Below are 15,795 nucleotides of genomic sequence, written 5' to 3'. Positions count from 1 at the left end.
AGCAGACGCCTTCCTGATCTCTGCCTCAGTTTAGATGCTCACTCATGTTACTTTGAGTTCTTCCAGGTCTGATATTGCGGTCTAAGACTAAGGCATTTAACTATACTAGCTCAGACGTTGATCAGACTATAATTGAGTTCCGCTCTTCGAAACGCTGCTTATAAAATGAGCTCTCATATTCTGTCGTTTTTAAGACTTTTAGAATAAAGATACTTTCTAAACTAAACTATAAAATATAGATAAAAACTAAGGAAAACCTTTTAGTGTACGATATAGAATTGCGGCTGCTAATCGAAGTGAGATTTTAGCACGTGATGTAATAGAGGAAGAATTCATATCTCATATCCAATTAATTGGCTCTTGTTACTCAGTTAATGGAAGGCTCTCGTAAATCTGAACTTTCCAGATTTGCAGGCTTGTAGGAAGCCGGTCCTGCAGAATAAATATAAATAGTAACTAGTAAATAGCTTTGTACACAATGTCAATAATTTCTCCATATCGTTGCTGATACAATTTTCAGTTTCTATTTGATCAGGAAGTATCTCACATCGGCTTCAAGTAAGAATTAGGTCACATAGCTTTGTTATCTGCACCAAGAACCCTTGCATGAGCTGAACGTCAATATCGAAATATATAAACTAAAAGTGATCATTCGAATTACGTATTTCCAATTTAAAATTCCCGAATTTCTAAGAACATCCAAAACGGTACGCTTCAACATGCTTACATGCAAACCGAACGTCTTCCTACGCCGCAAAAAAAAGCCGACACTTCTTCAAGATTTGACCAGTCAGCTTCAGGACAATATCAATTTGTGAATCATTATAACGATAACTTCCTCCTTAGTGCGTTCACCATTTTTAACTGTCTTTTTTGCCCAATGCTTGCTTAACCTCTAAATACTTACAGAATGCCCCTAATACAATGGTCCGCGTTTCGACTTAGAGACCCAACGAATTACCATGTAGCCACGACGCCGTCATTACGGAGACGCCGCCTGACTACGATGCGTGGAGAGTACGTGCCTGGTTATCATTTTTTTCCATGTCTCTGTCTGCTTCTCGTAAGCAAAATAGTATCAATCACAATTGAAAAAGTAGACTCATCCTATCTATGCAGCTTCATAAGTCGCATAACATTGCGTGTTCGTCGCATATAACGTAAGTAACGTTCGCTGGCTATTTAACGTTCAATAGTCGGCTTGAGCTCAGCGCGGTAATATGGTGTGCATTTGAGGAACTAATGGCACCGTATCCAAATGGATTGTTTTGATGGATCTTGTTTTTTTCGAGTCAAATATCCACTCACGGCTAACGTTTTTCATGCCCGACCTCACTACGTCGAAAAATTGGCGTGGTACGAAAACAGCCGAACGAGTGTGGTCTACAGAAATGCTTACCAGCCTCTGTATTCGTCTGTTTCATAGCCGGCGCTGTTTGTCTGCATGCGTGTCTTACGAAGTGGATTTATTTTCGATTTTGTACAGTTTGGTGTCTGGCGAAGGCCCATCCAATCACCGTACGTTTAATCGACTTTGGCCCGTGACCTGTTTATCCGTCTTTGGTCTTTCGCCTCATCTTTGTTAAAAAAAAAACGTCGCTACCTGCAGATCTGGACAATGAGGGGCAGCCCGATCTATCATATTCATCTAACAAGTGCAAACGTGCTGCGATTTCTATATTCTGCACTAGCCAAATAAGCTAACGGATTTGGGTTGGGCATTTGGGTCCAAACGTAAAAAATTATGCCAATCGAAATTGCACAAATGAGTATGATAAAAAAAAAACTAGACTGTTGGTCGGACCAAAGTGAGCTCTAGCTCGTAGTTTGAAACTGGTTCTTTTACACTCTAACCGCACTCGAACTCGAGTGTTTTTATAATTTTCATTTTTTGAATGAAAACGGTACTTTTCAAATCCTTCTTTTCGTCCGACCCGAGTGCGAGCCCGTTACTCCCGGAACGGCCGGCGGCACAATGAAGCTACAGAGCACTAGAATCGATGAAAAGAGCGGCAATTTGCTTGATCGACCTAGGCACTGTATCCTAGGGTGACGTTAAAAAGCATTCATTCCTATGGATATTTCGGCAGAAAATATACGACCTCGAAGAATAGACAATGGTTGCTTCGACCTGGCGCCTTGCGCTTAAGAATTTTATTATATCATTAAAACCCGTTACATGATTTCGCTATATCGTCGACGTTTACTTGACTTAGGAACAACCGAAAATGACTGATTTTTGCAAAACAAAAAATATATTTGGGTTGAATAGATCATCTCCTACAAAATCGATTATGGAATCCGACGCACACTAGCAAGCCTGACAGCTGGATCAGTTCAGAACAACTGCGCATGTACTTTGAGCAGATGATATTTAGGTAACGACATTACAAATACCTCAACCTTAGTTAAGGTTTCGTCCGAGCCAGTTATTATTGAGTGGCATTATTGAAAAAATTTGATATTTCGATCTCACATAAATCTCTATTGATATGTGCAGATCGCAAATTATACTTTCTCTAGTTTTAAAGTCTTTCAGTTATTGCTACTAACTATAGTTAATATTAAAGAAAATTATCAGTAGAAATATTAGCCAGCTGTCTGTTTATCTCTATTTAAGCAACGGATCTAGTCCATAAAATCCCATTATCTAAGAGAATGCCTAATGGCAATATTGGATGTGAAATTTAAAACATTTATGAAAATTTAGTCCTCCTCTACCTTATCGAGATGCAAGAAATTACCGGCAGAACATGTATACGCTTTGCATGGCCTGTTGTGGATCTGTGAGTCCATCCGTATCTGGGCGTTCATGAAACACATAGAAGGCGTTCTCTTTTCCAAATTGGAACTAATCGAATTCGTTTTGTTACGAAATTTCATTATGGAACTAGTCAGAATGGTACTTAATTTGCAGTAGCTACTACCGGAACTTTATGTATACAGCCCATAGCGTTCCTACGCGGGGTGAAAACCGCAAGGAAAGTGAACTGACCTCCGACGTTTGCATTGCCTATAGATATAACAACGTGCGATACCTTATACATATTATAAAATTTCATATTTGAGCTTCAAAGGTGCATTACACGCGTCCCTGAAACATGTGACGCAATAAAATACATCTGGGTTAACTTCCATAACGTCAAGGACTGTACAGTCAATAGATAGGAAAAATATATTGCATCAAAAACAATCACTTCAGTGAAAGCGTAACAGCTGTGATACCAGCAAATAGAAAATCGTGTCCAAAAGTAAAAGCATTAGCGTATTTGCTGTTGCCGATATATGTACCCATCTCTGAAAAAGCAACAATTCGATTTATTGTATCACTTATAAATAAACAAATAATAACTAGACACGTTTGATCACATGTGATGTCAAGCAAGTGATTTGCTGGCACTAACTTAACGTTTGCTCCCTTCAGGTAGACATTGTCCGAATTGGATATGAATTTTCTTCCGGCTAGCGTTTGACTTGGATGTTTCCTGTACCGGCATGTCTCTCTCCTATTGTTCCTCTTCTCTCTGCAGCCTTTATCGGTAACTTTATCAATAATAAAATAGCATATATAAGAGTAATACCTAGAACTCAATAAGTATATTCAAATTAAATGAATCGATATATTCCTTGGGCCCTGCAAATGGAATAAAGGACTCTTTGAATTGTTTGCGTGCATGCTATATTTAATTGATTTTTTTTTGTCCTAAGCGTTGTACGCTAGATTATTTTGTTCATAATATTTAGGCAATTCCACAAAAGTATATATGGCTCAAAAAAGAAACGTACCCATGTAGCCTGGTAATAGTGTGATATTTACTTGATTTGTTATATGGATTGTTTGCACGACAATTAGGGTATTACCTGTCGACTGTCAACTGTAGCCGATAGCTACATTATTGCTCTGGCAATAGAAATACAAATCATCGAAACGCTCTCTTTTCCCATTCCCTATAGTTGTCTCGTTAGAGACAAGCTCAAGTGCTTTTCTCGCTACGAAACGGCTCCACTGCTTTCATTTTCGCTAAATGCGTTGCCTATCACATCCATAATCTTCTATTCAACTTCGTTCATTTGAACGACGTTATTTCTAGTTTATATAAGACTTAGTTCAGCCGATAACTTGCAATATTTGCATAATGAAAATAACAAAATTATAGCGCGGGGTACATTATCCATTTTCAAATCACTGATATATTTTCAGGTTATTTGGGGAAGCTTATGTAGGGCATTATTACACGACAGAATTAGGTCGCTCAGTATCAGTGGACTGCCTGGCAGACTATTATATATATATATATATATATATATATATATATATCCCTGACCAACATTTTCGAGAAACCGTATTTCGCTTAGATTTTTACCGTTACCTACAAACCATTTCAATTGACGATCTGTTCCACAATTCACCAGCTGGGTTCCTGCCTAACTTAATTTTTCACTAATGACAGCAGCTGATGCTTGGGTCGCCGTATTTGTTGAATGATATACAAATAAGAAAGAGGAATAATATAGAAAGAAGCCATGAAAGGAGTCGTACTAGTAGAAACGAATTCTATTATCTACATTGTGCTCATGCCCCTGTCGTTCTTCACGTATCGGCCGGCCGGGTCACTGTAATACCTCATTCTATAGTCACCGTCATGTAAACTGTACGTTACTTTTCCTGTGGCATTTCCATCATCATTTCCGTCGCCAGACAGCAGTGGCATCCGTGACTGGGTGTACATCAGTGGTGTGTTCAGCCCGCTTCATAAAATTGTTATATCGTTTCAAGTAACAGCGTCTTGGCTGCGTTCCAACCCTACATTGATTCGATTCATTAATCCATTGACTCATTCACGTATTCGTACGATCTGTTCTTTATTCCGGTGCGAGCAGTTCATTCCGCGCAACAAACGAGACCAATGGTAATGTTGCGCAAAATGATATGAATGACACCATTCAATGGCGTCTGCACCATGGTGAAGGTGTTTATGTGGGCGTGTATGGGTGCACGACTCTCTTTAGCTGCGCACGTATCAGGTCCCAACCTCTGCCTATGATACAGTCGAACGCATTTAGAGTAACTTCTTGTAGGGTGTACAGCCACAAAGCATTTGACTATTTGCCTGTTTGTGTTAGTGTGCCTGTGTAAGTGCAGATCTGTTAGGTAACATCCTACAAGGATCTGTCAGACTGAACTGAAGAAAAGGCTCAAAAACACTGGAAAACCGTGAGACCAGAAGCTGAACCAGAAAAGTTCAAGTTAAACTTGTGTTGTTCCATCAGTGCCGCTGCTGCATCTGTGGCAGCGTACCTGGCATGACAAGTTGATGCGCAACGTATTTTCGTGCGCTTCATCACCATCTCAAATCACACATGCAGATTGTATATATTCTATTACTGCTATGAAGAAAAAGGATAGCAGACCGGCGAGGTCTCGGTAACTTGCCATACCATCAACTGTTGTCTGACCAACCGATACAATTTACGGTGTCCACGTGTGGATAGCGACATAGCGGCCATCCCAACCAGTTAGCTTTTTCATTGCTAGCATAATGATCATCATCAACATTAGCGAAATCACCGCCATCAGCATCGTTATTGAGACCATTAAATTACTACAATTACTACGAGCATAACAACTATCATTTCTATACAGTTCGCTAAGATACTGCAGTAATTTCATCCTCGTCACTGACTCACCAGCGGCAGTACCGACTCGTTCCTTTCAGATTACTGCGTACTACGTTAGACGCTACGATCATTCATTCGCTCATTTATAGATAAAGAGATAGGGGTAACGTTGAACGGATTTGACGATGGGGCATCCCTCCGTCGCTGAAAATTTTGTACCCATGTGCTGCTGTTTCAACGGCGGCACGTTCTTCAACGCCATCGACAGCATCATAAGATTGGATTGTACATGCGAACGTCAGGGGGGAAGGGGGTGTTCAGCTGTTTGATTAGACGAACGAATCAATGAATAGCGCCTGTTGTATATTGAGCTGAGAGGCGGACACAACATATCGTCCATCGGGTCGGTGGATCCGTTTGGCCATATCCACTTGCTGCACAAAACATTCGTCTATGGCTTCTGGCCTGCACAGGAACGTGTTTGTTTGTGTGTGTGTGTTGAAGTTTGTATTATCTTTGCTTGGCAAGTGCATCCGGCCGTCTATGAAGGGATACTGGGTACATATTAGCAGGATGACGATGCCTTTAGGTAGGTATTGGGGGCGCCAGGCACTACGTATGCTGATGATGATGCTTTGACGGGACGGCTAATGGTCCAGCAAGCGATGCCGGTTCCCCGCGTTTTCAAATATGAGCTAAGAAGGAAAACACGATGGATGTGATAGCGACCGTGGACATCCAAGGGGGTTCGCGAGAAAGCGGTGACTGTCCATGAAACATCAAAGCAAGTCGGTTGCGAACGTCAGCGTTCAACAGGTCTAACTGTCGATGCGCAGGGAGCAGGCAGTCAACCGTGTCGTAGCGGCGTCACCACCACTATAGCCCTTCCTGTTGCCCGACGCGTTCGCGGCGCTAATGATCTATGCTGGCACCGGCGTCAAACCCATCGCCAGCGCTGGCTGTCTTCATCGTTAAATGTTGTGTTGCAGAGGTGTAGCGTATACGCAGTGATTCCACCGGTAAAATCCTGCAATCTTGGCGCATCGTGGCTGTTAGCTCGATGCCGGTAGTAGCCGCTGTTTATCCAAAGACTCTCCCTGTTATTTGCCGCCAAAGACAGGGCGAAAAATGAAAAAAAAAAAAAAAAAACGGGAGGAAGCCAGGAGAGAGGGAATGTATTGCTAGCCGAACCTTTTAGCGGGGCACCCTGTTACCATTGGCCCCTGCATATCATCACCGGCCCCCATGGATGAGAGGGAAGACCTAACCGACCGCCACGCGGCCAGCGGTACCGACGATTTGAATGGCGTTTGCAATTGATGCTTCTGCCCTGTTGTTTGCTGTTGCATTGCGCATCGGCGAGAATCGGTTACCTGCTTGCAACCTGGATGATTCTTCTTCTCGGCTGCCATCAATAACCATACGGTGTGTTGTTGTTCGCTGCCTGCTTTGGTTCCGTTCCGTCCCCTCAATGGACCCCGAAACGTCGTCTGCTGGCAAAATTCTGCAGCGGCTACTGAACTGCTCCTCTTGCAACTGCCCCTCGGCGGGCAATCGGTAAGCAGGTGAACCGCGTTCTTCTCGCCGAGTAAATGTTAATAAACTATAAAAGTGGCCGCCGCTACCTCGCCGGGGCAGTCGGACAGCAGTCGCACTGCTGCGCGGAGAACACGAAATCAATAGGTAGATGACAAGACAGGAATTGAACCGTTGCCACTATTAGCGGTGACATTAGTGTGAAGGTGTCAGTGACGTGGTATACCGAAGGGTCGCACGTATCATACAAGGCAAACATTTGCTTACGCGGAGTAACAGTCTCTTGTGAGCCGAATTGAACGGTGACGTGTTACTGATTAGTTTTCGTCTTGTTTGGAAACTTCTTTCGAGCTGATTAAGCTTTCGTTTTGTTGGACAAGATGAAATTTGTCGCAGTGCTAATTGTGGGAACGGCAGTGATCAACCAGGCCTGTGCGGGACCCATTTGGGATCGTGCTAAAAAAATGTTCGGCTGGGATAAGCCCGAAGACTATAACCAGAATGTCGCTTTTGCTCCGCACTATCACAGTGGTGGTGGATCTCATAGATACACTGCCAATGGACCATCACCGAAGGGATCGCACTACGGCCCTCCTGGTCCGCCACCACCATCTCCGCCACGTGGCCCATATCCTCCTGGTTATGATTTGGGTCCTACCCCATACGGTTCTCGACCTGACTTGCAGCACGCTTCGAGCGCTCCCTATGGATCATATGCGGCACCTTCATATGCTGGGCCATCGTATGCTAAACCGCCTCAAAGACCATCTGCCTACTCGAACGGTTTCGCAGGTCTTCAGGGTCCAATGACTGCTGCTTCTCCTTACATTTCCAATGGTGGGTCCGGGCCGTTCAACTCGTTAGGCGGTGACGGGCTACCAGATTACGGAGCACATTTTGCAGGTAATAATTACGGTGGACTATTCTCGGTCGTCGATCAGACAAGCCAAATCGGACAGCTAGCCAATGGTGACCTTGCCGCCTCACCATCGGAGCCGTACGCTAGCAATGAAGACGTAATGAAGTCCCTTCTTAAAATGGTCGATAAACCGTTTGACCTTGAGACCGCAGCTTCGGGAAATCATTATTTTAGTCAAAAACCTCAGCTAGCTATCAATCCTGGTCCACATCCGATAATGGAGCCTGATCGCAATGTGATTCGTTACCGCACGTCACCAATTCAGATCGGCGTGGCCGATTCCTACTCGCAGCAGCACGCCAGTGGCCGGACTGCATCTGGCCTCCACTCCACGGCGCCTGGTCACCAAACGACGTTCGACGCTGCTGCGGCCTACAGAGGAACCACTACGTATGGAGATTCTGCGTTTTCAACCAGTGCGCGTGGAAGCTCTTATGGAGGAGACCTTCATGCCGCGGCTAGTACAGCACATAAGGGGAGTGCCGTATCAAAGCCCACGCGCTAAGAAGGATTATTGGAGCAGTTTCCATGATACAAGCCGAATCACTCCGGCATATGCCGAAAATCATATTTTCGCATTATGCTAAATTCCAGTAGTAGCAAAAGCAGATACGATTACGTCACAGTTAGTGCTAGTTAGAGGTATGAGGTCGAGAATGCATAAATGAAAATTTCTTTTGCAGAGTTAAGTACATTGATGTGTTTGTGATGCTGTGGGTTGCACCAGCTGCCATTTTCCATATCTTCAATTCACTTCTTAGAAACCTCTCCTTATCAGCAGTTCTGCCTGGATTTCAGACAACTTTGAGTGAAAGAGTCTTATGAGTATAATATCGTTGACTCCTATATATGACATGTAAGATTCATCTATGTATTGTTCAAGGCTCTTTAAGCTGTTCCCTCTGCTGCAAACAACGCGTTCGATAGGTAGTTTGCACGTGTTTAGACGATGATTTCGTCCTTGCGCTGCTCGTGGCTCGTATCAGGGATGAACATCTTTGCATGCCGCATGTTGCTTATCTCTTAACTTGGCTGTAGGTTTTTAGCCCTCGTGCAATTGGTCTTATCTTAGAAGCTTTTCTAAATTCAAGTTTTCTCTACTAGTAGAGTATTTTTTTTCTCATTTCTCCACTTGTTTCCCTATTCAATTTCCTCGCCAATACAGGTATTTCCTTTACTAAAAAGATTCAGGGTGAATATTGCTAGTTGTTCTTGGTAGTCTCTCAGCTCATTTATTGACACATATCTCTTAAATGTGCATAGCCTAAGTTATGAATACTATATTTCCTTTACAACTTTAGTCATGTCTCAACTGTTTCATGTTGTCCTATTGCTTCTATCGATGTTTGTAAATCGTTTTCTTCAAATTGTTTCACAAAAAAATCCCCCTCAACCTGATCTCCAACACAGTTATGAACTTTATATTCTTCTATCATTATCTGTACTTTTCAGTTTCGCTCGGCTAAAACTGCCCTTATCTTGTATGGCTAATCTAGCTTTTGCTTAGCCACAGAACTGTTACCGGTGGTAATATATAGTCGTACGGGCTCACTGCATTTCCTAATACCGATAGTATCATGGATTTCCCTTGTATCATTGCTATATTCGTGCGTTATTACCTTTGTTAGTGTTCTGTTACTCACCTAGTCACGTGTGCCATTTGATTATAACAATTAGCTCGCGCCTGCCATGATCGATCCCTATAATCAGTACGTGATTTTCTACGTAGTGTAAAAAGTATGTATTTATCTGCCTATGTTGTCACCAGCGTCCCATCCACGTTCTCTATAATGTATATGCCTAGTGTCAATAATCTAATGTAATGCCGTCCTTTTTCCACCAGACGGGCCCTCCTCGTGAAGCTGATATTATTAATGCAACTGAGAGACGACGAGGTAACAGACAGCTTCATTTGCGAAACATGACCATTATTGGGATGAATAGTTGTTATTAGTATGACATTGTGGGTGAACGAAGAATTTTTGGCTGATTTTTTTAGCTCGAAATCCGTTGCCAGGAACAGGCACGATCGTAGCAGTAATTAGCGTAGGCGTATTACTATAAATAGTATTTTAATTAGGCTATGGTTTTTGCAGCTGGAATACCCATATTGTCGTAGTATTATCACTACTATAGCTGCTGGCGGACGATATTGGCGTCAGGACATCGGCAACGTAAGCAGTGGCAATAGCAACCGCAGGTTGCTGGCCTATATACCGGTCGTTGACGGGATGGTCAGATGTTCGCGCTGCGAAAAGGGACAATGATTGAAAAATGAGGAAAAACGCCGATATTGTGGTAATGTTTTTTCTTTCTTTTGTATTGAAGCCTCGTGCAGGTCCTGCTGCCATTTCACTACCACTATCCATGTTCCCACTACCATCGATCACAAGGCTATTTCGTGCTTCTTACTTTGTCACTTCTATTAACAAACTGGTTGCCAGCTCATTAACTTATTCGATTTTTTCTTCTGTTGGTTCATGATGGGGTGCGAGAGGCGCGAGTGACAACGGCGTTCTTTTCATGAGGCCGTCAAGCTTGACAAAGATGAGGACAAAGGCGGTTAGGCAATAACAATTATGCTGTTGTCAATGATCGCCTGCGCCATTGTCGGTCGATGCGCGTCTGTGTTCGTATATTTAATTTACATACATTCTTTAACAATCGCAAGCATGCGCGTCTGTGTGCGTATGCCGCTTAGTCCTCTGCGGAAAACTCTCTGCTTTTAGTGGGCGATGACGATCGTATACTGATATACTGGACATGCTGCTGATGTCGTTGCTGACGCTGCTGATGGAAAGACAATAGAAACAAATAAAATAGTAGCGGCAATAGCGTACTGACAGGAGCGTTACCTTTGTTACGATGTCGTCATACAATATTGCTGGTGTTGTTGTGATTTGACGAAGGTAACAAAAAAGGCAACAACCTTAGTAGCAAACAGTTCGAAATAAGGACAAGCTGCGCACGCATAAATCTATCCCTTTAGATATCCTTCAGATAATTGGAGAAGGGTTTTTTCTTTTCACTAGTTGGCATTTCGCACAAAACTTGAAAGATGTTTTTGGAGTTGAGACAGAAAATGGTAGTAATTAACTTGTAGCAATTTGACGCATCCTACGAAGACAACGCATCCATTAACGGTAAATGTCATTTCTGCTGTGGACTTTTCTGGCCGCGTCCAACGGCACATAACATTATCCGACAATGAAGTCCTTCTACAACGTGTTCCACCCCAGTGTCGCTGCTTTGCGCAATCAAACGCTTTCATCGTTTTCTCAACGATGTAATTGTTACCTCTTTCTCAGCTGATCAAATGACCACCCACTGAATGAAATGCCATTGCAGCGGGTAATGCCGCGATCAACAGCGAAGCTATTTTGGTGAGCTACTCCTCTCTCATATTCGATGCGGTTCGCTTGCTGGGTCTGAAAATGTTGCGGCAGCGACCAGCTAGAAGCGAAATAACTATTTGACGAAGGCGAAGTTCCGCTCGTTTTTTAGCCTTCCGCCGAATAACCGATCCCGTTTTCGCTCAGCTGATTGGGCACCGCTCATGCTATTGTCGATGACGACTGCTAAAATGTACAGCAGACGATGCCGCTCAAAGTGTAGTGTCAACAAAATCCAACGTTAAACAAGATACATTCAAGTGTAACGAAAATGTAGCTACGACCGTCAGACTCCAGTAACGGACGATGCGTCCCGCTGTGCCGTTCGTCGCCGATAACGGGAAGACATTCTATCGGAATTGCTTGTCCAGCTAGATCTGAACACGATCGTGATCGACCAACAAGCACCCTACACGATAATAGAAACCGCACTCCACCATCACCACCGATTCTAAGGGAAAACCGAGTCCCATTCAGAAGATCATAACGATAGCAGAAACAGCTGCGTTAGAATTCACAGTAATGTGATAGGAGTGAAAATACCCGTAAAATATAACCCTAGTAGTAAAAGCGGTTGGTCTTTACCAACCCTCCAACAACAACGACAACGTCAATCGATAGACAAGTCCGATCGATGGGCGTCATCATGTAATCAGTTGCGCGAATGAAGATGGATCGAGCGAGGGATTGAGAGCAAATGAAAGAGCTGGCAAAAGGTTCGCGCTCGCGCAATGGCCTGCCCACATACGTGGCTAATGTTAGCAATGTGACTTCTTAGGGTATACAATATTTGCAAGGAACACACAAACGCAAATACCCCCCCCCCCCCCCCCAACCTGTGTGTTGGTGCTTTTTTTTTGGCTGTGGATAACGCGATGATGATATTGATTTACTGGTGACGAACCAGGTGATCAATGCTTATTTAGTTTCTTTTTTGTCTTCTAGTCTCAGTCTTTTTCAATAGCTGCATACAGTTTGCAAAAGCTTTTTTTGAAAAATGTTTAGCTTGAGCTTTCGTTGTTATTTTCCATGATTTCGCATGATTTGAATTACAAACCACATGCCCTCGTCTTTCCTTTGTACGTCTGCAAAACAAATTCCCGATGTGCCTCTTCCTTTTTATACATATAGCCTTCTATTTCTCCCTATGTTAACCTTTTTTTTACCTTTACTATTCATTTTGCTGGAGACCGTCTATCTAAACTTTGTTGAGATAAAGGTGCGTGTTGCACCTCGATCACCGATAGCAAGCTGAAAACTAACAGAACCCGCATCGAAACAAATGCTGCTTTGTACTGGATACCAGCTGGTCCTGATGAAGTTGGTGTGGTTGATAAAGCAGGCTAGAGCTTCGCCAACTGCTATTGCTGCTGCGGTTCTGTCACGAAGACAATGAGCGTGAGGCGTCAGTATAGAGACGGGGAAAGCCATCGATAGCTAAGTAAGCCACTACAGACGAAGCAAGGAACGACACCATTCAGTATGCATAGTATTCGACAGAAAACTGGCCTGCCTGTCTACCTGACCGTAATATTTCTCCCGTCGCCACCGGTTTCTGGACTAGCAGCACGTAGGCCAATAACCATGAAGCGGCACCATGAAATCAGCCGGTGACCGTTTACTTTCGTTGCACTAGCTATCAAACACTGCCACTAAACACCGAAAGACCGTAACACTGCTGCTGTTGCTGATGCCGAAATCGGCCACAGCCGCTCGGAAGTTAGCCTCTATAGTTCAGTTTGTCTCACTTGTTTCTGTGAAGCCATTACTGCGCCCATTGTCATAATCACGAACAGCTTCCGTTATTTTCCCTTAAACTAGCCTTCGTACGTTAATTTTCCTAAGTTATTCTTACTTTTTTTTCTTTTCTATCGGCCCTTCTGACTATTTAAATACTTATTTTTCTCTGGTTTTTTTTATACACGCATAGTCTACCCTGTCATCGTCTTATAGTGACCGTACCTTTGCTAATGCTTTCTGCTTACGTTGCTGGTCCATTCTATGTTTCACCCTACATCTGGGGTTTCCTCGTTTAGTCTGGTTTCTCGAGGGGCATGTTGTTATAGTTGGGTTGGTTTGTTGAGTTTGGGTCGTCGTTTTTGTCGCGTTGGAGTCATCGATGAGATGCTTTGTCGAATTTCGTGTATACATCGAACAGCAGTGGACATCCAATGGACAGTTACTGATCTAATGGCGATCGGCGTAGGATAACAGAACATTGAGATCGTAGCAATCGTCCGGAGGTTGGCAATGATTATTGCATTCACAAATCGACGCTTATAACGGTGGAGCAAATATGGGGCTATTAATAATGCCATGTATACTTGCTATGTTAGACAATAACGATGGCTGAACCTAATTTTGATGTATTCAAACATTGATCAGTATGTGTGTGTGCGTTGGCGTGTATGTGTGGGTGGGTGGGTGGGTGGGCGTGTGTGTGTGTGTGTGTGTATGTGTGTGTGCGCGGGTGTGAGCGTGTGTTTGGGTGTATACACGGAATTATGTGTTCTTGGTCGATAAATAGCAATAATAAGTTAAATACTATATATTATATGTATTATGGCTGGTGGTCCCTGCCGATTCTACAATAGGGTCCGTTTTCGATTTACGCCCGTTTGTTTGACGTCGGCTGACGGTCGATTTAAACCCGGAGGGAGAGATCATTCTATATTCATATGACTGCCCGGATGGCCTCTATTACGTGAGACTCGATCACCGCTGATTGGTATATGGCGTGTATATCTACGCAATTTGCTTATCTAATCATCATCATGGTAGATTTAGTTCTGTATATATTTATAGATATGTTAACCTGTAAATGCATTCGTGAACCGATTGTGTGTGTGTGTATTGTTGGTTAAAATTAATTATTAACGAGAACGAAAAGTATGTGTATATAACTTATGCTGCTGGGCATACTTATAGTAATAATAGTAATATTCTAATCGTTTCATTGCGTACCGAGAAAAACGCGTTCAGATTAAATAAAAAAAAAAACGACAAATGTAACAAGAACTACTTCAGGCCACAACCAAATGTTACATTATAACTATTATAAAACATAAATGAATATACAACAAATCGTCAAAAAGATCCGATCGTGTCCCAATTATATACTATATCCTTTATTTATATCTGTAAACTGCACTCATATTGATTATGTAATGATCAAAACTAAAATGCTCTTGATAATGAGAATAAATATAAGCGGTTCTTAACTGTGTTAACTTAAGCGGTCTGTTATTAAGGTTACATATCGTTATAAGGTTATTACATATCGTAATAATTTATATAGTACAGTATTATAGAAACAATATTTTCTGTTTATTTCATAGTGATATTTCATATCAATAGGCAGGAACTTGATAGGCATAAAATAGGTTTGAGTAGCACTCCTTTGTGTCTCAACTATTCGACTGCCAACTCAAATCAAAATACAGATTAGTAGCAAGTTGCACCCTAAGGGTACTTCTATTTTTCTTATGCAAACAAACAGGGAAAACTAGACCTGGTTGTGCGTTTTAACATGGCTGTCTTGAACAACTAATGCACCCAAGTGTTACATAATGGTTATTGTTAAAAAAAGTATATTATGATGGAATACAAATGCAGGTCCAAAAGTCCTGTGCCTATACACTTTACATACAGACATGGTCGTTTATTTTGTGCATACTCTTCAGTGATTAAATATCGGGTCAGCAACTGAACGCCAATTTTTCCGACAGCTTATGCTTGTACCCTAGGAATCTGTAAAAATCGGAATATTTATGTAATATAAATAATAATACCAAACCCTTATAGTTGTAGAGCCGATGAACATCTCGGAATTAATCGAATTTCCAAAATATCTAAAACACCTAAACTGGCTTCAAGTTGAGCAAAACCTTAGTATCCATCAAAAAGCCAGTTTTCCTTTGCTAAGAGGTTCCTACAGAACATCATCGTCCATCTAAATTTTTTCGTAACTCATAGAAAATTTCAGCCTACCTACTAGGAGGATCATCTACTTTTATGGAATGCAGGTAAAAGCTTATTTAGATCTGCACTCGCTAGGAGTGTACATGCATTTTATGAAGGCGCATCGCCATATTGTTCGTGTTTCGATTGGTTGGTGTTTCGTATTTTCATTATATTTCAGTCAGAGTCTTAAGGTCAGATAAACAGGACTCTTAGCACAATTATATTGCAATGTTTAATTATTTTTTAGTTTTCTTTTCGGCTATGGGAGAAGTGACAGTGAAAAAGATTGAGTTTGATAATATTGGTTATATTTTATGTTCCTGCGGCCATCGAAGCATTGCTTTATGCGATACGGGCAAGGTGCAA

General features: G+C 42.3%; 1 protein-coding gene and 1 long non-coding RNA gene across 7 annotated transcripts in view; both read left to right on the top strand.

Moving 5' to 3' along the window:
* Positions 1-15,795, top strand: part of LOC147757250 (uncharacterized) — a 67,980-nt gene that overhangs the window by 41,945 nt on the left and 10,240 nt on the right. The window lies entirely within an intron of this gene.
* Positions 4,169-14,701, top strand: LOC111245923 (uncharacterized). 6 transcript variants are annotated; one of them, XM_086978834.1, is made up of 3 exons: positions 4,169-8,716; positions 9,918-9,969; positions 10,171-14,701. In XM_086978834.1, exon 1 carries the CDS (start codon positions 7,536-7,538, stop codon positions 8,577-8,579), a length of 1,044 nt encoding a protein of 347 aa, XP_086834960.1. In that variant the 5' UTR covers positions 4,169-7,535; the 3' UTR covers positions 8,580-8,716; positions 9,918-9,969; positions 10,171-14,701. The 6 variants fall into 6 exon arrangements, with proteins under 6 accessions (XP_086834960.1, XP_086834962.1, XP_086834958.1 ...); XM_086978836.1 differs by lacking the exon at positions 9,918-9,969; XM_086978832.1 differs by having other exon boundaries at positions 9,918-14,701.

The sequence above is a fragment of the Varroa destructor genome, unplaced genomic scaffold (assembly GCF_002443255.2).
Source record: "Varroa destructor unplaced genomic scaffold, Vdes_3.0 BEIS01000002.1, whole genome shotgun sequence".
In the NCBI taxonomy this organism is placed as follows: domain Eukaryota; kingdom Metazoa; phylum Arthropoda; class Arachnida; order Mesostigmata; family Varroidae; genus Varroa; species Varroa destructor.
This window is presented reverse-complemented; position numbering and strand designations above follow the sequence as displayed.

Bases quoted from the DNA above. Each gene is read 5' to 3' on its own strand.
- LOC111245923 (XM_086978836.1), top strand. From the start codon at position 7,536: ATGAAATTTGTCGCAGTGCTAATTGTGGGAACGGCAGTGATCAACCAG.